The sequence below is a fragment of the Pristis pectinata genome, chromosome 22 (assembly GCF_009764475.1).
Source record: "Pristis pectinata isolate sPriPec2 chromosome 22, sPriPec2.1.pri, whole genome shotgun sequence".
Lineage (NCBI taxonomy): Eukaryota > Metazoa > Chordata > Chondrichthyes > Rhinopristiformes > Pristidae > Pristis > Pristis pectinata.
The window spans coordinates 33350751-33369563 of NC_067426.1; the positions used below are offsets into that span (position 1 = coordinate 33350751).

General features: G+C 46.5%; 1 protein-coding gene across 1 annotated transcript in view; it reads right to left on the reverse strand.

The window, feature by feature from the left end:
- LOC127581570 (potassium voltage-gated channel subfamily KQT member 4-like) overlaps window positions 1-18813 on the reverse strand; it is a 370353-nt gene that overhangs the window by 60932 nt on the left and 290608 nt on the right. The window contains exons 6-8 of the mRNA XM_052036036.1: window positions 17238-17348; window positions 15990-16085; window positions 773-861 (exon numbers count right to left, since the gene is read on the reverse strand). Coding sequence (XP_051891996.1) covers window positions 773-861; window positions 15990-16085; window positions 17238-17348 — 296 coding nt within the window. The remainder of the gene's footprint in view (window positions 1-772; window positions 862-15989; window positions 16086-17237; window positions 17349-18813) is intronic.

Below are 18813 nucleotides of genomic sequence, written 5' to 3' on the forward strand. Positions count from 1 at the left end.
GCAAAATGCACAACAAAGAGAAAGGAACCTTTATTATTGGTCTGCCATCAGCTGCAGATGTAAAGAGGAAACATCTAATCTCTGCAAAGTTTGTTTATTCTTTTTTTAAAAGTTTGCAAGCTGCGATGTCATTGACTATTGCAAAGCTGGACAGATTGCTGGACAGTTGGGCAAAGGATTGAGTTGTGACTGACAGTTGCGTCACATCAGCAATAAACCAGTGAGCAATATAGAAGGGGAAATGGTGAAGGGGGAGCAGGGAGTGTGACCACCGTTTCCCCACTCCTCTACCCTCTTCTTTCCCAGGTAGCTCCTACTCACAACCATCTGCATCAGTTCTCCACATGGATTGAGAGAATAAGCATTGGCAGACTATTTGACTGTGGGAGGAATCTAATCCATTCTCCTTTGATATCAGAGTGATGCCCTCCAGCAGCAGGTACTGCAGGGTGGAGGGGTAGGAATCTGGGGCTCATTTTCCTCCCCCATTGTAGCACAAAAATCTTTTTAAGGCTAGACTTGCCAGCTCACTCATAAACTCAAGTAGAAATACTGGAATTTTTCTGCTAATAAATATTAGGGAGCAAATCTATGTCAGTGTGATGTAAACCCTATGGGATCTCCAAGGACTGCCTGACAGACCAATTAAATCAGTGCTTTCTCTTCATTGGAAGCAGCGTAGATTAGACTGAGGGGGGTGCTGAAATCAGCTAGGGACTGAAAGGCAGGTCAGAATAAAGAATTGTTACTTTAGTGGTGTGTGGGTACATGCCTGAACGAAGGTAGAATACTGTCATAGTAATACCAGGTGGCAGTCAGGTAAGGCCGACTCACATCTGTAGAGTAGAGACGCCAAGCAGCCTGGATAAATAAAAACAGAAAGACACACACTGACCAGTCAGACCATCAAACAGGACAGGACCGGAGAAAGCAAAATAAGAAGCAGCACAAAACCAGTAGGCAGTGTAACAGGGGATCCATCTGTTGAAATGAACAATTCCCCTCTGGGTGTGAAAAGTAATCCGTAAGTACAATTCCTGTCTGCGGCATCCTAACACTCAATAATCTGTAGCTCCTGAAGGAATTGCAGAAGGGTTTCAGTTGGTGCGGCCACTGACGATGGTTCGCACTGAAGGGGGTCCGAGGGCTTTCTGTTCCTTTGAATTAAATGGTCTCTCCGTATAAACTTACTCCACTTGTCGAGGCAGCAACACTACCGGTGATCTGTCAGTGGTGGTCACCTGCTGCTGTCTCACCCAGGTGCCTGTTCTTTGTGTGTGAGCACAGCTCATAGGTTTTACAAACGACGGGTATCATGTTGTTGCCCGACTGTGTCCTCACCAGAAACCAGACAGGCACTTGCCAGCAGAAAGCTTTAATTCATCCTTCCAGGCCAGCTCTTCATCTGATTCCATGTCCAATTCACATCCCACAGACAGAAACCATGCGAGTGGTGATAGCAGTGAGGGATTTACACTAAGACATGCACTGCCTCTGTTCAAGTCTTTGTTCCTCTTGGGCTCTGTTAGTGTCTTGGTGTTATGGGAAGTGGACACCCAGGGGTATATGCTTTATTAATGCAAGTAATGCAAATACTCACCTCATCACAATGCACTGGGGCCTCGGTCTTGTAGACTTCAGCGTGGAACCTGGTTGACACAACGCAGTACTGACATATTGCTGCAGTGTCAAAGAGTTATTTCTTCAGCTTGATGTTAAGTAAGTTCGGGTACATGTTCAAGATTCCATCGCACAGTTCCGAAGGTGCGATCGTTTCCTGGTTAACATCAGTCTCTCAGCAGACTTCCAACATGTACACCTCTGTGGTTTCCATACCCCTTTAATTGTTGGCTTGTGTTAGCCCTTTCTTTGAGTTTAGCATTACCTTTCACTTGGGCAACATTGCTTCATTACACAAACGCTGCCTTGAACACATCCCAGCTTTAAACTTCAGCACTTCAGCCGAGAAGTCAGCTGTGGTCAATTCTTCACCTCCTCTCTCTACAGCCAGCCTTCCCTAAACTTAACACTTTGGTTGATCATTCTTTTCCCTCTCAGACCTAGTACCAAACCCACTCTCATCACACTCACGATTAGCTAAGCCTTTCCCTATAGCTGGGTAGGTTTACTGAGTCTCGCCCATTGCTCAACAGTGAGGTTGAATAAACAGATCCATTTAACTGCAACAGTGGTCAGACCATATTTGAAGACACCAGTCATACTTGGCACAGCCAGTAGAGCTGCTGCCTCATAGCTCCAGTGACCTGGGTTCAATCCTGATCTTGGGTATTGTCTGTGTGGGGTTTGCACGTCCTCCCCATGACCCAGTGGGTTTTCCTTGCGTACTCCGGTTTCCTCCACAAACCAGACATGTGCATGTTAGCAGGTTAGTTGGTCCTGTAAATTAGTGTGAATGGGCATGTGGGAGAGAATAGGTTACAAGGGAATAAGTGGGGGAATGGGATTGTTCTGCGGGCCAGCATGGAATCAATGGGTTGTGTGGTCTCTTTCTTGAGATATATGATAAAACATTGGACAATACTTGGACTATAGTTCAATATTCTGAGCTAGAATCAGAGTTAAGGCAGCAAAAACTCTTCTCAGTATAAGGCACTGAGTCAAAATAATCATAGCATCATACAGCACAGAAATGGGCCCATTCGGCCCATCTCGTCCATGCCGACCATGATACCTATCAACACTAATCCTATTTACCTGCATTAAGCCCATATCTGGCTCTGCCTTTCCTGTACAAGTACCTGTCCAAATGCCTTTTTAACATTGTAACTGTATTTGCCTCCACCACCTCCTCTGACACTTCTGGATAACCATCACCCTCTGTGTGAAAAACTCGTCCCTCAGATCTCCTTTACGTTTCTCCCCTCTCACCCTCTAGTTCTAAGCTCCCCTGTCCTGAGAAAAAGCATCTGACTCTACCCTATCTATGCCCCTCATAATTTTATAAACCTTTATAAGGTCACACACAGCCTCCCACATTCCAGTCCCAGCCTATCCAATCTCTCCTTATAACTTCAGCCCTCCATTCCAGGCAATGTCCTGGTGAATCTCTTCTGCACTCTCTCCATTGCTACCACATCCTTGTTGTAGCACGGAGATCAGAACTGGGCACAAGTGTGGTTTAACCAATGGTTTTACAGCTGCAACATGATGTCTCAACTGTTATATTCAATGCCACAGCCTATGAAGGCAAGCACACCAAATACCTTCTTCACTACCTTTTCCACCTGTGCCACCACTTTCAGTGAGCTATAGACTTGCAGCAAAGGTCGCTCTGGACATCAACGCACTTAAGGTCCCCGCCATTTACTCCATATGTCCTACCAGGATTTAACTTCCCAAGATGCATTAACTCACACTTATTGGATTGAATTCCATCCGCCATCTCTTTGCCCAACATTCCAGCTGATCTATGTCCTGCTGTATCCTCAGACAACCTTCCTCATTATCTATAACTCTACTAATTTTTGTGGCATCTGCAAACTTACGGATCAAGCCAGTTACGTTCTCATCCCAAGTCATTTATACATCACAAACATCAGTTCCAGCACCAATCCCTGAGGTACACCACTTGTTACAGACTTCCAGTCAGAAAAATACCCATCCAGCACTATCTTCTGCTCCTGACACCAAGCCAATTTTCTGACCCTAATTTTTAAAACAGTGAAGAGATGAGTGGAATTAATATGAATTTATAACAGAGCCAAGTGAATGAATACAGTGCAGGCTGGTAAACCTTGGTTGTGGGGAAACCGTTGGAAACAATAAGCAGGGACAAAACTCGCAGTCACTGGATGTCTGCACTGGTATTGAAAGCCAGCATGGGTGTGTTCAAGGCAGACAGTGCTTGAGTCATATGACTACATTTCCTGATGAGCTGACGGGGAGGGCTGGGGCGGGCAACCTAGTTGACGGTTCCCATGGATTTTCAAAGATGTTTGAAAAGTGTCACATAAAGGCAAAGTTGACGTCTGTGGAAAGGGACAGAATCGGCATCAATACAAGGAACAGAGGGCTAGAAATTTGTCTGAAGGATTTTTAGAGAAATAGGTGAAAATTATGTCATTGAAGCAATTTTGCATGCCTTTCTGGGAGAGTTAGCACCAGTCGTTACGAGTGTACATTTTTCTCGGTGCAAGCTTTTCATGTACCCTGTCACTGTTATTTTAGCATTCAGCTTATCCAAAGGAGTACAGAGGCAAAGTAAAGGCCAAAGTTCATCTCCAGCAGATTTTCAGCTGGCATGAGCAGTGACTGGTGCTATTCACTTACCCCTGAGTGATCCTGAAGATTCCTTAGCACACCTCTGCCGCACACTGCAAAATGGATCTCAAGTAAACCGACTGGTGGGGCTGGGTGGTTTCTGCAAGTTTCCCCTCAGCGTTTAATGTCCAGAAATACCAGAAGGAAACTTGCACATGGGGAGATAACTCCCCGTTCATCAGACATGAACTGAGTAAACAGCGGGAGAGTGATGACTGATAAAGGCAGCACTGAACGTGTTATTGACAGGAGCTTTACAGGGACACAACCTCTTATCAATGCTTCTTGTTCATCGATATGTGTACAGGCTACCCGCCGCTGTCTGTGACCTCAGAGAACATCAGGAAGGAGCTCACACAGGTGTCAAGGTCACCTGCACTCCCAGAAAACTTGTCTCAGGACGCTTTGAGGATTCTTCTGCTGAGATCTGCCCCATTTAACTCCTTCCCTGCTCACTGCTGCAATACAAAAGTCAACCAGAGCCCAAGCATTAGGGTGGGGGTCCTTCATTTCAGCCATGGCAGTTGGTAGGGACGCAGCTGTGGTTCAGGGTGCCCAAACAGAAAGGGGACTCATAGTCTTAGGAACACCTCCCTGGAACACCCTGCCTCCTGCATACACTGACCTTCATCAGCTTGTGCAGATTTCTCTTGCCCCTTGGCCAACTCTTCTCATCATTGGAGCATGCACTCGTTGCTTGTCAACACTCCCCAGTGACTGGAAGAGTGCAGCTTGTGCTCTGGTGTGACCCTTTAAGGGCTGCTTGTTGGGGGTCAGAAATGGGGGGAAACAGCCCTAACAACCCCTAACACCCACTGATACAGAGGAAGCCAGATACCGTTATTTTTGAATGGGTGTTCAAGATCCTTTTCAAGCTTCTTAAAACAGTGTCAAGGAGGTTGCAAATGCTGTGTTAATGCCCAAGGATGGTACAGATACATTTCTAAGCTACAGACTTGCGGTGAAGGGATGTATCGCATTCTGGCAGAAGGTATGTTCCCTAAGGATCAATATCAGGACAGTGGCTTCCCTTGATAAAGAGTAATAATGTGGACTGCCACTTCAAAAGATGCAGTAGGGGAAACGTTAGAGGTGTGGTGGACAGTGGTCGGGGTAGGGATTGATGTCAAGAGGGCGAAACTGGAATAGACAGACAAGTGGAACGTGACATTTAACTTTGAAGAACCTGGCTGGAAGGACTACGAGCAGCAACTCGGTGGTGAAGGAAGATTATATGTGTGCAGATGTTTGCTTCTATCAGGGCCTCATTGTAAACACGTCTGGAATCTTGGGACAACTAAACTAAAAACAACAAAGAGGTGTGAGAGGGTGATAAACCTCCATGGAAACATGGGTGTGACTGTAATTACTGTATAGCTTGCAATTCTGGTCAGCACAACCACACAAAGATGTAAAGGCCATAGGTAGGATGCCAAATTAATATAGGTATGGGACTGGGATTGATTTTACTGTAGGGTACAGTTAAGGAGCCGTGGATTGGGCCAATTGCATTGCAGGGCCACAGGATTGGGACTGATTGTATTTATGGTTACAAGAAACAACATGCAAAGTGGAACTGACCATATTGCAGAGTACAGGAAACAAGCTGGGGGTCCGGTCTGATTCTGCTATATGAATAAAAGGCACAATCTGAGGATTGGGACTGCAGAATATCAGATCTTGGGACTTGCACTAACTGAACACTAGGTTACTGGAAGCAATTGGAATAACTATTGCAGGGTACAGCTGGTGTTTGGAACTGACTGCAGGATGCAGGAAACAGCCTGTGAATTGGGACTGACTGTATTGTAAAGGCCATAAACAGCTGGTGCTGGGACTGGCAAGGTTACAGGAAACAATCTGGGGATTGTGGCTGACTGAATTATTAGGTATAGTGAACTAACGTATTGCCAAAATCAGGGAAAGAGCTGGGATTGGGTTGACTGTGTCCTGGGAACAGGGAATGAGCTGGGAATTGGGCTGTGTCATGGGAACAGGGAACAAGCTGGGAATTGGGCAGACTGTGTCATGGGAACAGGGAACAAGCTGGGATTGGGCTGACTGTGTTGTGGGAACAGGGAACGAGCTGGGATTGGGCTGTGTCGTGGGAACAGGGAATGAGCTGGGATTGGGCTGTATTGTGGGAACAGGAAACGAGCTGGGATTAGGCTGACTGCACTGCCCTTGCAGACAACCAACAAGGACTGAAGCACCTTCATGCTGTTCAGTGCAAAATTGGGGAAGGTTTGTGACTGGGGAATAAAATTTATCTACATGTAACTCTACTATGAGAGAAATAGGTAAACTCTCAAAGTAATAGAATATATACAACTTAAATGTTTGGCAATGGTTAGCCGAGAACCTCACTTCAAGGCAATGACATGCTCTCCCTTAACCAGGCACTTTGTTTTTGACCATTAAACAGAGCTGCGTAAAATGAGATTGTGGAGAATCACTGAGGGCACTGGGTTTGAAGCACCTCGATGTAAGAAAAGAGCACTGGTTTGTTGGGGTGTAAATGTCTTACTGAGCACATTAGCCTCAGTCTCAGCCAAAGCTTTCATCACCTGCTAATGAAATTTCTAGTACTGAGGCTTACTCTTCTCCATAAGGGGAGTCAACTGCAAGGTCATTAAATATTCTATTGGATGTGATGGCAGGAATCTGCTCACTATTGTATGGGATATGAATGGCAGGGATCTGGTCTCTTTTATATTGGATGTGGATGGCAGGGATCTGGTCTCTAATCTATTGGATGTAATGGCAGGGATCTGGTCTCTTTTATATTGGATGTGGATGGCAGGCATCTGGTCTCTATTCTATTGGATGTAATGGCAGGGATCTGGTCTCTATTATGTTGGATGTGGATGGCAGGGATCTGGTCTCTATTCTATTGGATGTAATGGCAGGGATCTGGTCTCTATTCTATTGGATGTGGATGGCAGGGATCTGGTCTCTATTCGATTCAATGAGTTTGACTCATCTCTCAAATCCCTTACAGATCATAATTGATTGTCCATTTCTGTTATTTAATTTGAGACTGGTTGCTGTCTGGACTATATCTTCCTTTTTGTTGTTGGTTACTTGCAAAAGTCACCAATCCCTGAGCATGACACTAAAGCATCATAGAATGGTTACAGCATGGTAGAAGACCATTTGGCCCATTGAGTTTGTACCAGTCCCACAAAAGAGCAATCCATCCAGTCCTACTCCTAAGCCCTCTGATCTGAACCCTGCAAATTCATTCCTTTCAGATATCTGTCCAGCTCCCTTTTGAATATTACAATTGAATTTGCCTCCATAACTAACCCAAGCAGTACTCCAGAACCACTCGCTGTGTAAAAACATTTCCACCCGTGTCAGTTTTGGCTCTTTTGGCTGTTACCTTCATTCGATGTTCCCTGGTCCTTGGCCACTCTGCTAACAGGATCAATTTCTCCCTGCCTTTACCTTCCATGGTTTTAAATACTTCTTTCAGATCCCCCTGAACCCTCCTCTGCTCCCAGGAGAACAGCCCTGGCTTCTCCAGAGCACGGGTGCCTACACTGTGCTGAAGTAGCACTTTGCCAGCCATTTGTCCCACTACGTTCCTCCATCTGCTGACCCACACCAGAGCGAACTGGGGTTTGATTGGAACGGAATCCTGAATAAGCAGAGAAGAAAGTCCCGCTGCCTCAGGAAAGCCGCTAACGTAATCAAGGACCCCTCCCACCCTGGACATTCTCTCTTCTCCCCCTCCCATTGGGCAGAAGATACAAAAGCTTGAGAACACATACCACCAGGCTCAAGGACAGCTTCTATGCTGCTGTTATAAGACTCTTGAGTGGATCTCTTGTACGATAATGATGAACTCTTGATCTCCCAATCTACCTTGTAATAGCCCTTGCACCTTATCTGTCTACCTGCCCTGCACTTTCTCTGTAACTGTAACACTATATTCTGCATCTTGTTTTGTTTTCTTTTGTACTACCTCGATGTACTTGTGTGTGGAATGATCTGTCTAGATGTATGTGAACAAAAGCTTTTCACTGCATCTCAGTACATGTGACAATCATAAACCAATACCAATTACCAAGTCTGCCTGGACAAGCACAGGGTTGGAAACAGACTCGGATCCGTCATACCTGCCCATCGGACATGGTCCAACCACACACAATCAATGGTCCATCACCGAACTAAGGAGGAAAGGCAACCTGCAAGCAATTCAGAAGAGTCTCAGGACAAACGGCTGTGGGTTGCGAAGAGGTTGTGAACAGAATGGACTGTTTACCCTGGAGGGCAGTGGATCCATTCTCACAGAATATATCTGAGGCTTCTGGGTTTTGGACTCTAAAGGAATCAAGGAATTTGTGGATCAAGAGCAAAGCAGGGCTGTGATCTCATTGGTTTAGGGGACAGGCCCAAGGGCCGGTTCTGCTTCTAGTTAGGTTTTTCAATTGTTTTTTCAATTCCCTGTACCTCCAAGAAACTCTGGTGGCTCGTAACCCCTCTTAATGAGCATTAAGGAGCAACTTACTCTCAGTAAAAAAATACACCTTGAAGGAACCTGACCTGATTGTTTATGAAACATTGTAGTGAATCAACCAAAAGCAATATACTGCAGATGCTGAAAATCTGAAATAAAAACAGAATGCTGGAAATACTCAGCAGATCAGGCAGCATCTGCACAGAGAGAAACAGAGTTAATGTGTCGGGTCAATGATCTGTCATCAGAACTGGGAATAGCTAGAACTGAAGAAAGTATAAAGTTGCAGAGGAAAGGGGGAGGGTAGAGAGACATGAGGGAAGGTGTGAGATTGGGTGGAGACTGGGTGATATTGAATGACACAAGTGGTGGTGACAGTTGAAAGCTGCTGAATACAGAAGGTCATACAGTCATACAGCATGGGAACAGGCCCTTCTAGCATGGCGATCATCAACCACTCACCTACACTAATCCCACACTAATCTCGTCTTATTCTCACCACGTTCCCATGAACCCACCCAGATCCAATCACTCACCCACACTCTAGGGATAACTTATAGTGACCAGTTAATCCACTGACCCACACATCTTTGGGATGTGGGAGAAAACTGGAGCACCTGGAGGAAATTCATCCGGTCACATGGAGAACGTACACAGACAGCACCTGAGGTCAGGATCGAACCTGGTCTCTGGAGCTGTGAGGCAGTGGCTCTACTAGCGGGAATATTTCTCCCACAACTTCCACCCCACCAACCTCAATGTTCAACGGATTGATTCCTGATACCCCAACAGTATTCCAATCCCTCCCCTTTCAGCCTTCTGTCGAGACTGAACCTTCTGCAAATCCCTGGTTCACAAGGTCACAAGACAAGAGAGCAGAAGTAGGCCATTCGGCCCATCCAATCTGCTCCAAAGAAAAGGAAAAAAAGAAAAAGAAATGAGAAATTGGGGGGGGGGAGCAAAAAAAAACTATTCTAACCCCAATTCAATTTCCGGCCTTATCCCCATATCCCTTGATACCCCGACTAATTAGATATCTATCTATCTCTTCCTTAAATGCCTCCAATGATCTGGCCTCCACTGCTGTATGTGGCAAGGAATTCCACAAATTCGCTACCCTCTGGCTAAAGAAATTTCTCCTCATCTCTGTTTTGAACCTGTACCCTCTAATTCTAAGATTGTGCCCTCTGGTCCTGGACTCACACACCAAGGAAAACAGCTTGGCCACATCTACTCTGTCCAGTCCTTTCAACATTTTAAATGTTTCTATGAGGTCCCCCCTCATTCTTCTGTACTCCAGTGAGTACAGTCCAAGAGGCAACAAATGCCCTTCATATGTAAGCCCTTTCATTCTGGGAATCATCCTCGTAAATCTCTTCTGAACCATCTCCAACATCAACACATCCTTCCTAAGATATGGGGCCCAAAACTGCACACAGTATTCCAAATGAGGCCTCACTAGTGCCCCGTAGAGCCTCATCAACACTTCCTTACTTTTATGCACTATACCTCTCGAAATGAATGCCAACATAGCATTTGCTTTCTTTACCACCGATCCGACCTGGTGGTTAACCTTTAAGGTATCCTGCACGAGTACCCCCAAATCCCTTTGTACTTCTGTACTTTGAATTTTCTCTCCTTCTAGATAACAATCTGCCAGTTTATTTCTGTTTCCAAAGTGTACAACTGCACATTTCTCAACATTGAATCTCATCTGCCATTTCCTTGCCCATTCTCCTAAACTATCTAGGTCTCTCTGCAACCTTCCTGTCTCCTCAATACTCTCTACTCCTCCACCTATCTTGGTGTCATCTGCAAACTTAGCCACAAAACCATTTACTTCATCGTCCAAATTGTTAATGTACAGGGTGAAAAGAAGCAGCCCCAACACCAGCTCCTGCGGAACACCACTAGTAACCGGTAGCCAACCAGAACAAGATCCTTTTATTCCCACCCTTTGCTTCCTGCCAACCAGCCAACGCTCCACCCATTCTGTTATCCTACCTGTAATTCCATGACCTCTCATCTTGATTAATCAGTCTCTTGTGCGGCACCTTGTCGAAGGCCTTTTGAAAATCTAAATACACAACATCTACCGCCTCTCCCTTATCCACCCTACCTGTGATTTCTTCAAAAGACTCCAACAGCTGGGTCAGGCAGGATCTTCCCTTCACGAACCCATGTTGGCTAGGACTTATCTTGCCTTGCACCTCTAGATATTCCATAACCTCATTCTTGAGGATCGATTCCAATAACTTTCCCACCACCGACGTCAGACTAATAGGTCTGTAATTTCCTTTATGCTGCCTCCCACCCTTCTTACACAGTGGAACTACATTTGCAACCCTCCAGTCCTGCGGAACCATGCCGGAGTCTATCGATTCCTGGAAAATTATCACCAATGCCTCCGCTATCTCTAAAGCCACCTCCTTCAGAACCCGGGGATGCACCTCATCCGGTCCGGGAGACTTATCAGTCTTTAGCCCATTTAGTTCTCCTAGCACCTTCTCTCTAGTAATATTTACTGAACTCAGTTCCATTCCGTGAGACCCCTGACTAACCAGTATATTGCTGATGGTTGAGTCTTCCATTTCCACCAATACTCACTTCACGTCTAAGGGCACCTTCTCATGGGTGATACAGCACCTGGAGAGGTACAGCCTTCAGACCTTCCATTAACCAATCACTGCCCTAGGAAGATGAAGGCTTTGGACCTGAGGACAGCAGCTGGGAACTAGTCCTTGCGGCTCCAAAAACTTCAAGGCTGGTTTTCTACACAATCTCAGGCTGTTGATATCCTTGACTCAGGATACTGAGTGGCAACATGGGCTGATGTTCAGTCTGTGACTTTCTTCATCAACCACCTTTCTTCTATCTCAGGTCAGAAACAGGGATAGTCGCTGTTGGCTGTGCAGTGTCCAGCTCTTATATTTCTCCATTCAGTTTATCCTCCCTCCCAGTCTAATGGTTTCAGATTTAATTCCTCTCCTCCTGTTTTCTCTCCTCCAGTTTCCAGCCAGACTTTTATCACCTTCCTTCAGCCAACACCACTACCACATCTTTAATCACAGAATGTTTATGACACAGGAGGCCACTCAGCCCATCTTGCCAACGCTGGTCAAGAAGGAGCCATGCAACTGAACCCATCGCTGGGTCTGCAGCCCTGTAGGTCACTACTCTTCAAATGCATAGATAGGTCCTTTATCGAAGTGGTGAGGAATCCTGCCTCCCAAACCCTTCCAGGCAGCAAGTTCCACCGCCTGTTGGCTGGAAACAAATTTCCTCTTTAGCCCCTCAACCATTACTGTAAACCTCCCTCTTGTATTTCTTTTTAGGGTCTCTGCTAATGAAAGGAGTTCCTTCCAATTTACTCTGCCGCAGGCCCCCATTATTTCATGCTCCTCAATTCTACCACTCAGCTTCCTCTGTTCCAAAGAAAATAAACCTTTCTTTACAGCTACAATTCCCAGTCCTGGCAGCATCCCTGCAAATCTCCACTGCACCCTTTCCAGCACGATCCATCTTGTTTGTAATGTCAGGTCCAGAATGGTTCACAGTGCTTAAACGGCGCCTTAGCTGATGTTGTAATGTAGCAATATATTCAGTAACACATCCATTTTCATGGCAGACCCTCATTGTTTTGTCCTTCATCATCCAACCACTGATATTGGAGTACATTCCAATATACAACCCTAATTAGGTCGCAGTTTAAGCACTGTGTACCATTTTGGGGCTTACATTACACGAAAGGTGGAAATCAGTGGTGAGGAGACATGGTTCCAGTGAGACAGTCCCACCACCACTCTAGTTCACTATTTTTATGAATTACTCATTCACAGGATGTGGATGTCACCCTCTGGGCACATGGCCATCCTTCAGGTCCAACTGGACATGGATAAGGAAGGCAGTTCACCATGTTGGTGCATCTGGAGTCACGTGTACAGGTGGGTTAGTATGGCATCTTTCCTTCCCTGGAGGACATCACTCAACCAGATTAGTTTTTACAGTAATCCGGTAGTTAACGGTCACTGCTACTGAGAGCAGATTTTCATTTTAAATTCCGCATCGATTTAATGACATGAATTTAAGTTCTTGAGCTGCTGTAGTGGGATTTGAACTCCTGCCTCTCAATAAATGCCCAAATCTCTGGCTGCTCATCCAGTAACCCAGCCACTACACTGCTAAACATGAAGCTGGACATAAGTGAACTCCACTGCACGATATGTCTGCTGCATGAGTTATGGACGAGACAATTGGATGGGATTTGGTTTTGGTCTGTTCCAGCTGGTTCTCTGGCTGAGGTTAAAACCCTCCCAAGTGTGGCAGTTATCCCCTTGTCAAATACCTACACTGGGCACATTACTGCAGCATAGATTCCAACCTTTGAAACAATGATGATGAATGAAACATTGGGAGATGAAATGGCGGAACAGGGATTTGAGGCAGGATATTATGTCTGGTTACAACTGAATCAGCCAACCAGTGGTGAATAAAATGGTACCTTGTACTTTATTCGCACTTGAATCAACTGGTGTCGAGGATTTGCACGGAAAGTCCTTTGAGCATCTCGTTGAGCTGATGTGACCTGAAATAGGACTGACCATCCTGGGCACAGAATGAAGGTGACTTCAGTCTCGTGTCAGGGCACAATCAGGGATGACCAGAGAGGGAAAACTGGAGGTCAGAAGCGGGCATTCTCAGTGTTAAACTAAGGGTGATAGGGGAGAGGGGTGGGGTCCACAGTGAGCCAGATGGGGTAGGGGAGAGAGGGAGGGTCACAGAGAGAGGAGGTGTGGAGAGTCACAGGGAGAGGAGGTGGAGGGGTCACAGAAAGGAGAGAAGTGGAGGGTCACAGGGAAGGGAGAGATGGAAGGATCCAGAGAGGGGCGAGAGGGAGGGACATGGGGAGAGGGGAGAGATGGCGGGGTCAGGGAGAGGGAAAGGATGTAGGGTCACAGTGGGGCAGGTTGCAAAGCACAGAGGGCAGAGATTGAAGTCACTGAGTAGAAGTGATCACTGGGGCAGGTTGTGGGGAAGTGAGGGGCGGGGAGTGGTGGCGAGTGGGGTCAGAGGACGTGGAGAGACTGAGGATCACAGTGAGGGTCAGACTGGGGGTGACCATTTGATCAGAACATATGAAACAGAAGTAGGAGAGGCAGTCCAGCACCTCCCCCACCGTGTCCCCCTGCTCGCCACCCAACAAGAGGGCTGACCTGTTACCTCAGCACCACTGTCCTGCATGAGTCCCATAGTCCTTGTTTCCTTTGTCATCCTAAAGCCTCACTGATCTCTGTCTTCAATGTACTTGCTGACTGAGCAAAGAGTAACAGTCTCAGAGTGAGGTGAGACAGATCGTCACACTCTGTGGGGGGAGAGAGAGTGTCACAGAGTGGGTGGGGCTGGAGAAGGGAGACTATAAGGACCACGGGGAGAGATCGATGGTCAGAATGGAGTGGGATTGATGCTTAGGGTAGGGGCATTAGAGGGTTGCAGTATGGGCAGAGCTTAAGGGTCGGAGTGGGTTCAGATACAGGGACGTGAGATTGAGTGTCGGTCACAGAGTCGCAGGAAGCGGAGGGATTCAGGAACACAGGACGATAGCAAATTAAGGTCACAGGGAACAGAAAGCTTGAGGAACAGAGAGTTAGGAGACACTGAGGGTTATAGAGTGGGAAGCCTCTGAGGGTCAGGGTTTGGGGGTGGACTGATGGTTGAGCCCAGCTCTTTCTTACCAACATGAGTAATCAGACAGGAGGTGTGGATTGACCGAAGTGTTGCGTCTCCGCAAGAAAAACTCAGAGGGTGGACTCAGACCATGGAGAGGATGGTGGGGGTCTGAAAGCCACTGCCCCCGAGGAAGAAACAGTTATCACATTTAAACAGTACTTGGAGATGTACTTCAGGAGTCCTGACCTGCTGGGCTATGGACCTGATGCCGGAAAGTTGAATTAGGTTGAAGGTAGAATCTTTTTGACCAGCAGGTATGCGGTAGGCTGAACGGTCTCCTTCTGAGTCATAAAGGATTTGCTCGCTAAAGTCCTGGCCACTATTGAGTAAACTTTCAAAAGTTAATGAAAGATTGTTGCCTTGGAGAGTGAAATGTTCAGGTGATGTGATCCATCCACTGTTAAAGGATGGAGAGCTCAACATTCACAAACTTGTACTTTACAATGTGGCTGGATGCCAAGTAAATCTGATCCCCATGGACACTGCCCAAGATTTTACTCCTGTTCACAGGTAATTTGGAGCTGTGCTGGTGGTCATGTGGTCAGCCGGAACTTATCCTGCAGTGGGAGAGTTCAGCGACAACCCTTCTCAGCCTCGTTTCCTTGCTGTTCTACAGTAGTCTTGGTCTGGAAGCCTTACTATGGTTATGGAACTATGGTTATGGAACATGATAATGAAAGTTAAACATAAAGCTACGTTGTGATTGACACATTGTGATTTTTTAGCGACTCTTTTGAAGTTGACCATAGATAAAAACCCTCAAAAAATCAAATTAGTCAGCTATATACATCCTTTATTTCATGGTCCACTGCCCTCTCCTACCAGGTTCCTCCTTCTTCAGCCCTTTGCCTCTTCTATCTGTCACCTCTCAGCTTATTACACCTTCTCCTCCTCCCCCACCCACCTACCTTCCCCCATCACCTGGACTCACCTCTTCTCTGCCTGCGTGTGCCCCTCCCCTTCCCTCCACCTTTTTATTCTGGCTTCTGCCTTCTTCCTTTCCAGTCCTGATGAAGGGTCTCGGCCTGAAACGTCGATTGTTTATTTCCCTCCGCAGCTGCTGCCTGACTTGCTGAGTTCCTCCAGCACTTTTTGTGTATTGCTCCAGATTCCAGCATCTGCAGAATTTCTTGTGTCTCAAATTAGTCAGCTATATTTATTTCCAGAAAGGACACCTCACTATATATTTCCAGCTTTCTTCTACAGCTGGTCTCCTGCCTACTCTACACTCACTATGGATGACTCCCATTGCAATCCTCTCATCTGCTTCTCTCAGAATTCCCCAGCTGTAAGTAACTCAGGAATTGGCTGGGGCTGAATCTCTTCCCTTAATCCTGCAATAATCCTTTCCGTGTCTTTCGCTGCAGTCAAACTCAATCCTGAAACTGCTGCTCCAATCCACTCGCTCACCCTGAGTCCTTGGCGGCACAGCCTGAAGTCACTGTTCGAGCACTTCACTTGTTATGATTATAACATGGGATGAGAATGCTGAGCAAGTGCCCAGTTCTACACTCACCTGAATGAGATTGGCAGCAGGAGTTCTCCTTTTCTCGAAGTGCTTTTGTCGATGTTGTTCTTGAACTTTCAGAGCAAACCCTGAACCCAGAATTCCCTGCAGGCAACAAATCTCCATGAGTCATTATTTGGAGGCCCAACAATGGTCCACATTGAACAGGGTCAGTATGGTCAGTGGCACAGTAAGTAAAGATTGGTGCCAAATACTTTGAACAATGTTCTCTCCTTCTGACTTTGATTGCATATTTGAGGTCACTAACTCTTCATGGAAGTGGCTTCACCATAGATAGCATCCACCCCTTAATCATGTTCCAACTCAAACATCACGTGTAGTTGAAACTGGAAGTGACGGTAGGGTAATTGACCATGGACCTTGGAGATAAAGGAAACAAACCCTGTCAGCTGACAACTGAGCAGTGATCAATTCCCACTGCTTATTCCTCTCCTTGGCCAAGGGTGCTGATGCCAACTGTGGATGTGCAGCCTCTACCCTGTCTGAGATCAGGGAACTGGGCAGAGTTGAGAATCACCAGCATGGCATTGCACCACATCAGAGGCCCAGGGACAGCTACTTGGAAGGAATGAAAAAGAGACAAAGTGTCAAGTTCTTTTTTACTGAGGATGTCCTTGGGTCTGGGGGTAAGGGTGAACTCACACTCTGCCTCGAGCTGAACCTGCAGACCTTTGAACCATGAGGTCAGGCAAAGTAGAGCTGGGATGGCAGCGACTCCAGAGGGGTACATCTGACCCCTCAAACCCACCGCGATTTGGCTGAGTCCTCTCTCAAGCAGGATTCCCACAGCTGCTGAGAGAAGAGGTGCCCACCCCATTCACCTAGGGCAGAGTGAAGACAGATTCAGTCATAACTTTCTAAAGGGAATTGGGTTTGTATATTTAAAGGAAAAAAAAAGTGCTGGGCCACAGAGGAGTTGGACAACTTGGTTTGGTCAGCTGTTCTAGTGGCAGCAGGCCAAGTGGTCACTTCTTGTGGAATGATTTGATCTCCCCTCACTTACCAAAATCCCAAAATCACTCACGTCTAGAAAAAGATAAATCCAGGTTCTATGAGGGATTTGGGGAAGGTTTGAAGAAATGAATGGTGAAAAGTTAATATTCAAACTCAACAATACCTATGAAAGTCAGAGCTGGAAAGCAAAACCATTTAATGGGAAAAAGATAATATCCAATTTATTTTAACTAAAGGCCTTTCATTTTGTGGAAGCTTTCTACAGCGGTTGTAAATACTTACAGCTGGGAGTGCAAAGAACGAGACTCCTAACAGTGCAAATCCTGCTGCCAGCATCCGGCCAAGCCACGTCTGCGGTGTTTTGTCACCATAACCAATCGTTGTTAGTGTAACCTGTAAAGTTGGAATATTTTAAAGTTGAATTTTATACCCAGTTTGACACATTATAACTTTATGTTGGCAAAAGGAGAAATTCTTATCTGAACCACATATTAGAGAAGTGGGCCAAGGAAGTTTGGGGAAGGAATATGATTGTTCAGGTGGATGTTAGTGTCCACTGTTTTGAGTCACAGAACAGTAGTTCCTTCCTGAATTGAATAGACAAGGTTCAGGAACAGAAACAGAATGCTGGAAACACTCATCAGGTCAGGCAGCATATGCGGAGAGAGAAACAGAGTTAATATTTCAAGTTGGAGACAGTTCATCAGAATTCTTTCCCAGCTCTGAAACATTGCCCCTGCCTGACCTGCACATTCTGTTTTTGCTTCAGGTTTCCGGCATCTGCAGTTTTTCTGGTTTTCAGACAATGTCCAGGGATGGCCAGACTCCAGCTGGACAACACAGGGAGAAAACTCAGCCCATCGGGGGGTTCATCACTGCACTTTGCCAAGGACTGCAATCAATTACAGAGGATGGAAAAGCATTGGGAAAGTGGTGCAACTGAGCATCCCCTGGTGATGGATATTTAAGATCCCTAGAGAGTTCTTTCTGTGATTTTGCTACATCTTCCAAGTGTTGTTCAACGTGGAGGAGCAGTGATTCATCAACGGAGGCAGGAATCAGGAGGAGGATTTGTGCCCGTGGTTGCCCTGGATCCATGGAACTATGGAATCAAGATGGAGGACTCCCAGGACACTCCCTCCAACCACGTTCCACTGCACCACCATCTCCGGTGAGCCTGCCTTGCCGATGGGACAGGACGCACCCGGTGATTGTGATGGAGGGGTGGCTGCAAAGTATGGGTCAGTGAGCACGACCACATCAGGTTGTTGCCTGATTAATATTCAGGACAGCTCTTCTTGTTGTGAGGACCTTGTGAGGTTGACTGGGCTGGGCTTCTTCGTCCTGTCAGACTGCAGCCTCTATGTTGATTCTAGCCCACCCATCCAGTTTTACATTTGTGCTTTACTACAACTGTTTGAGTGCCTTGCTCTGCCATATCAAGGGGTAGTTAACCAGGCCTGGAGTCACAGTTGGGCTGGAGTGGGGAAGGGCAATAGAGTTCTACATCCACCCCCATGAAGGGTTATTTGTCTTTAGCAGATTTACCAGGGCTCCTTAGCACACGCTCAGTCAAGTGCTGCCTTGATGTCCAGGGTAGTCCCTCACACCTCACCTCTGGACTTCAGCCCTTTGGTCAGCATTAGGATGAGTTCTGGAGCCAAGGGGAGCAGGCTTGAGGGGCCGAGTGGCCTACTCCTGTTCCCTCTCCCCCCTCTCTCCATCTCCCCTCCTCTCCAGAACTCCAGTTCTGTGGTCAACACCTGCAGCTGTTGGAAGGGGAGGGACAAAGAAACCCTGGCTCCTGGTACCTCATCCAAAAAGAAATCGGTACTGTGTAACGTTGGCAGCATGTCTG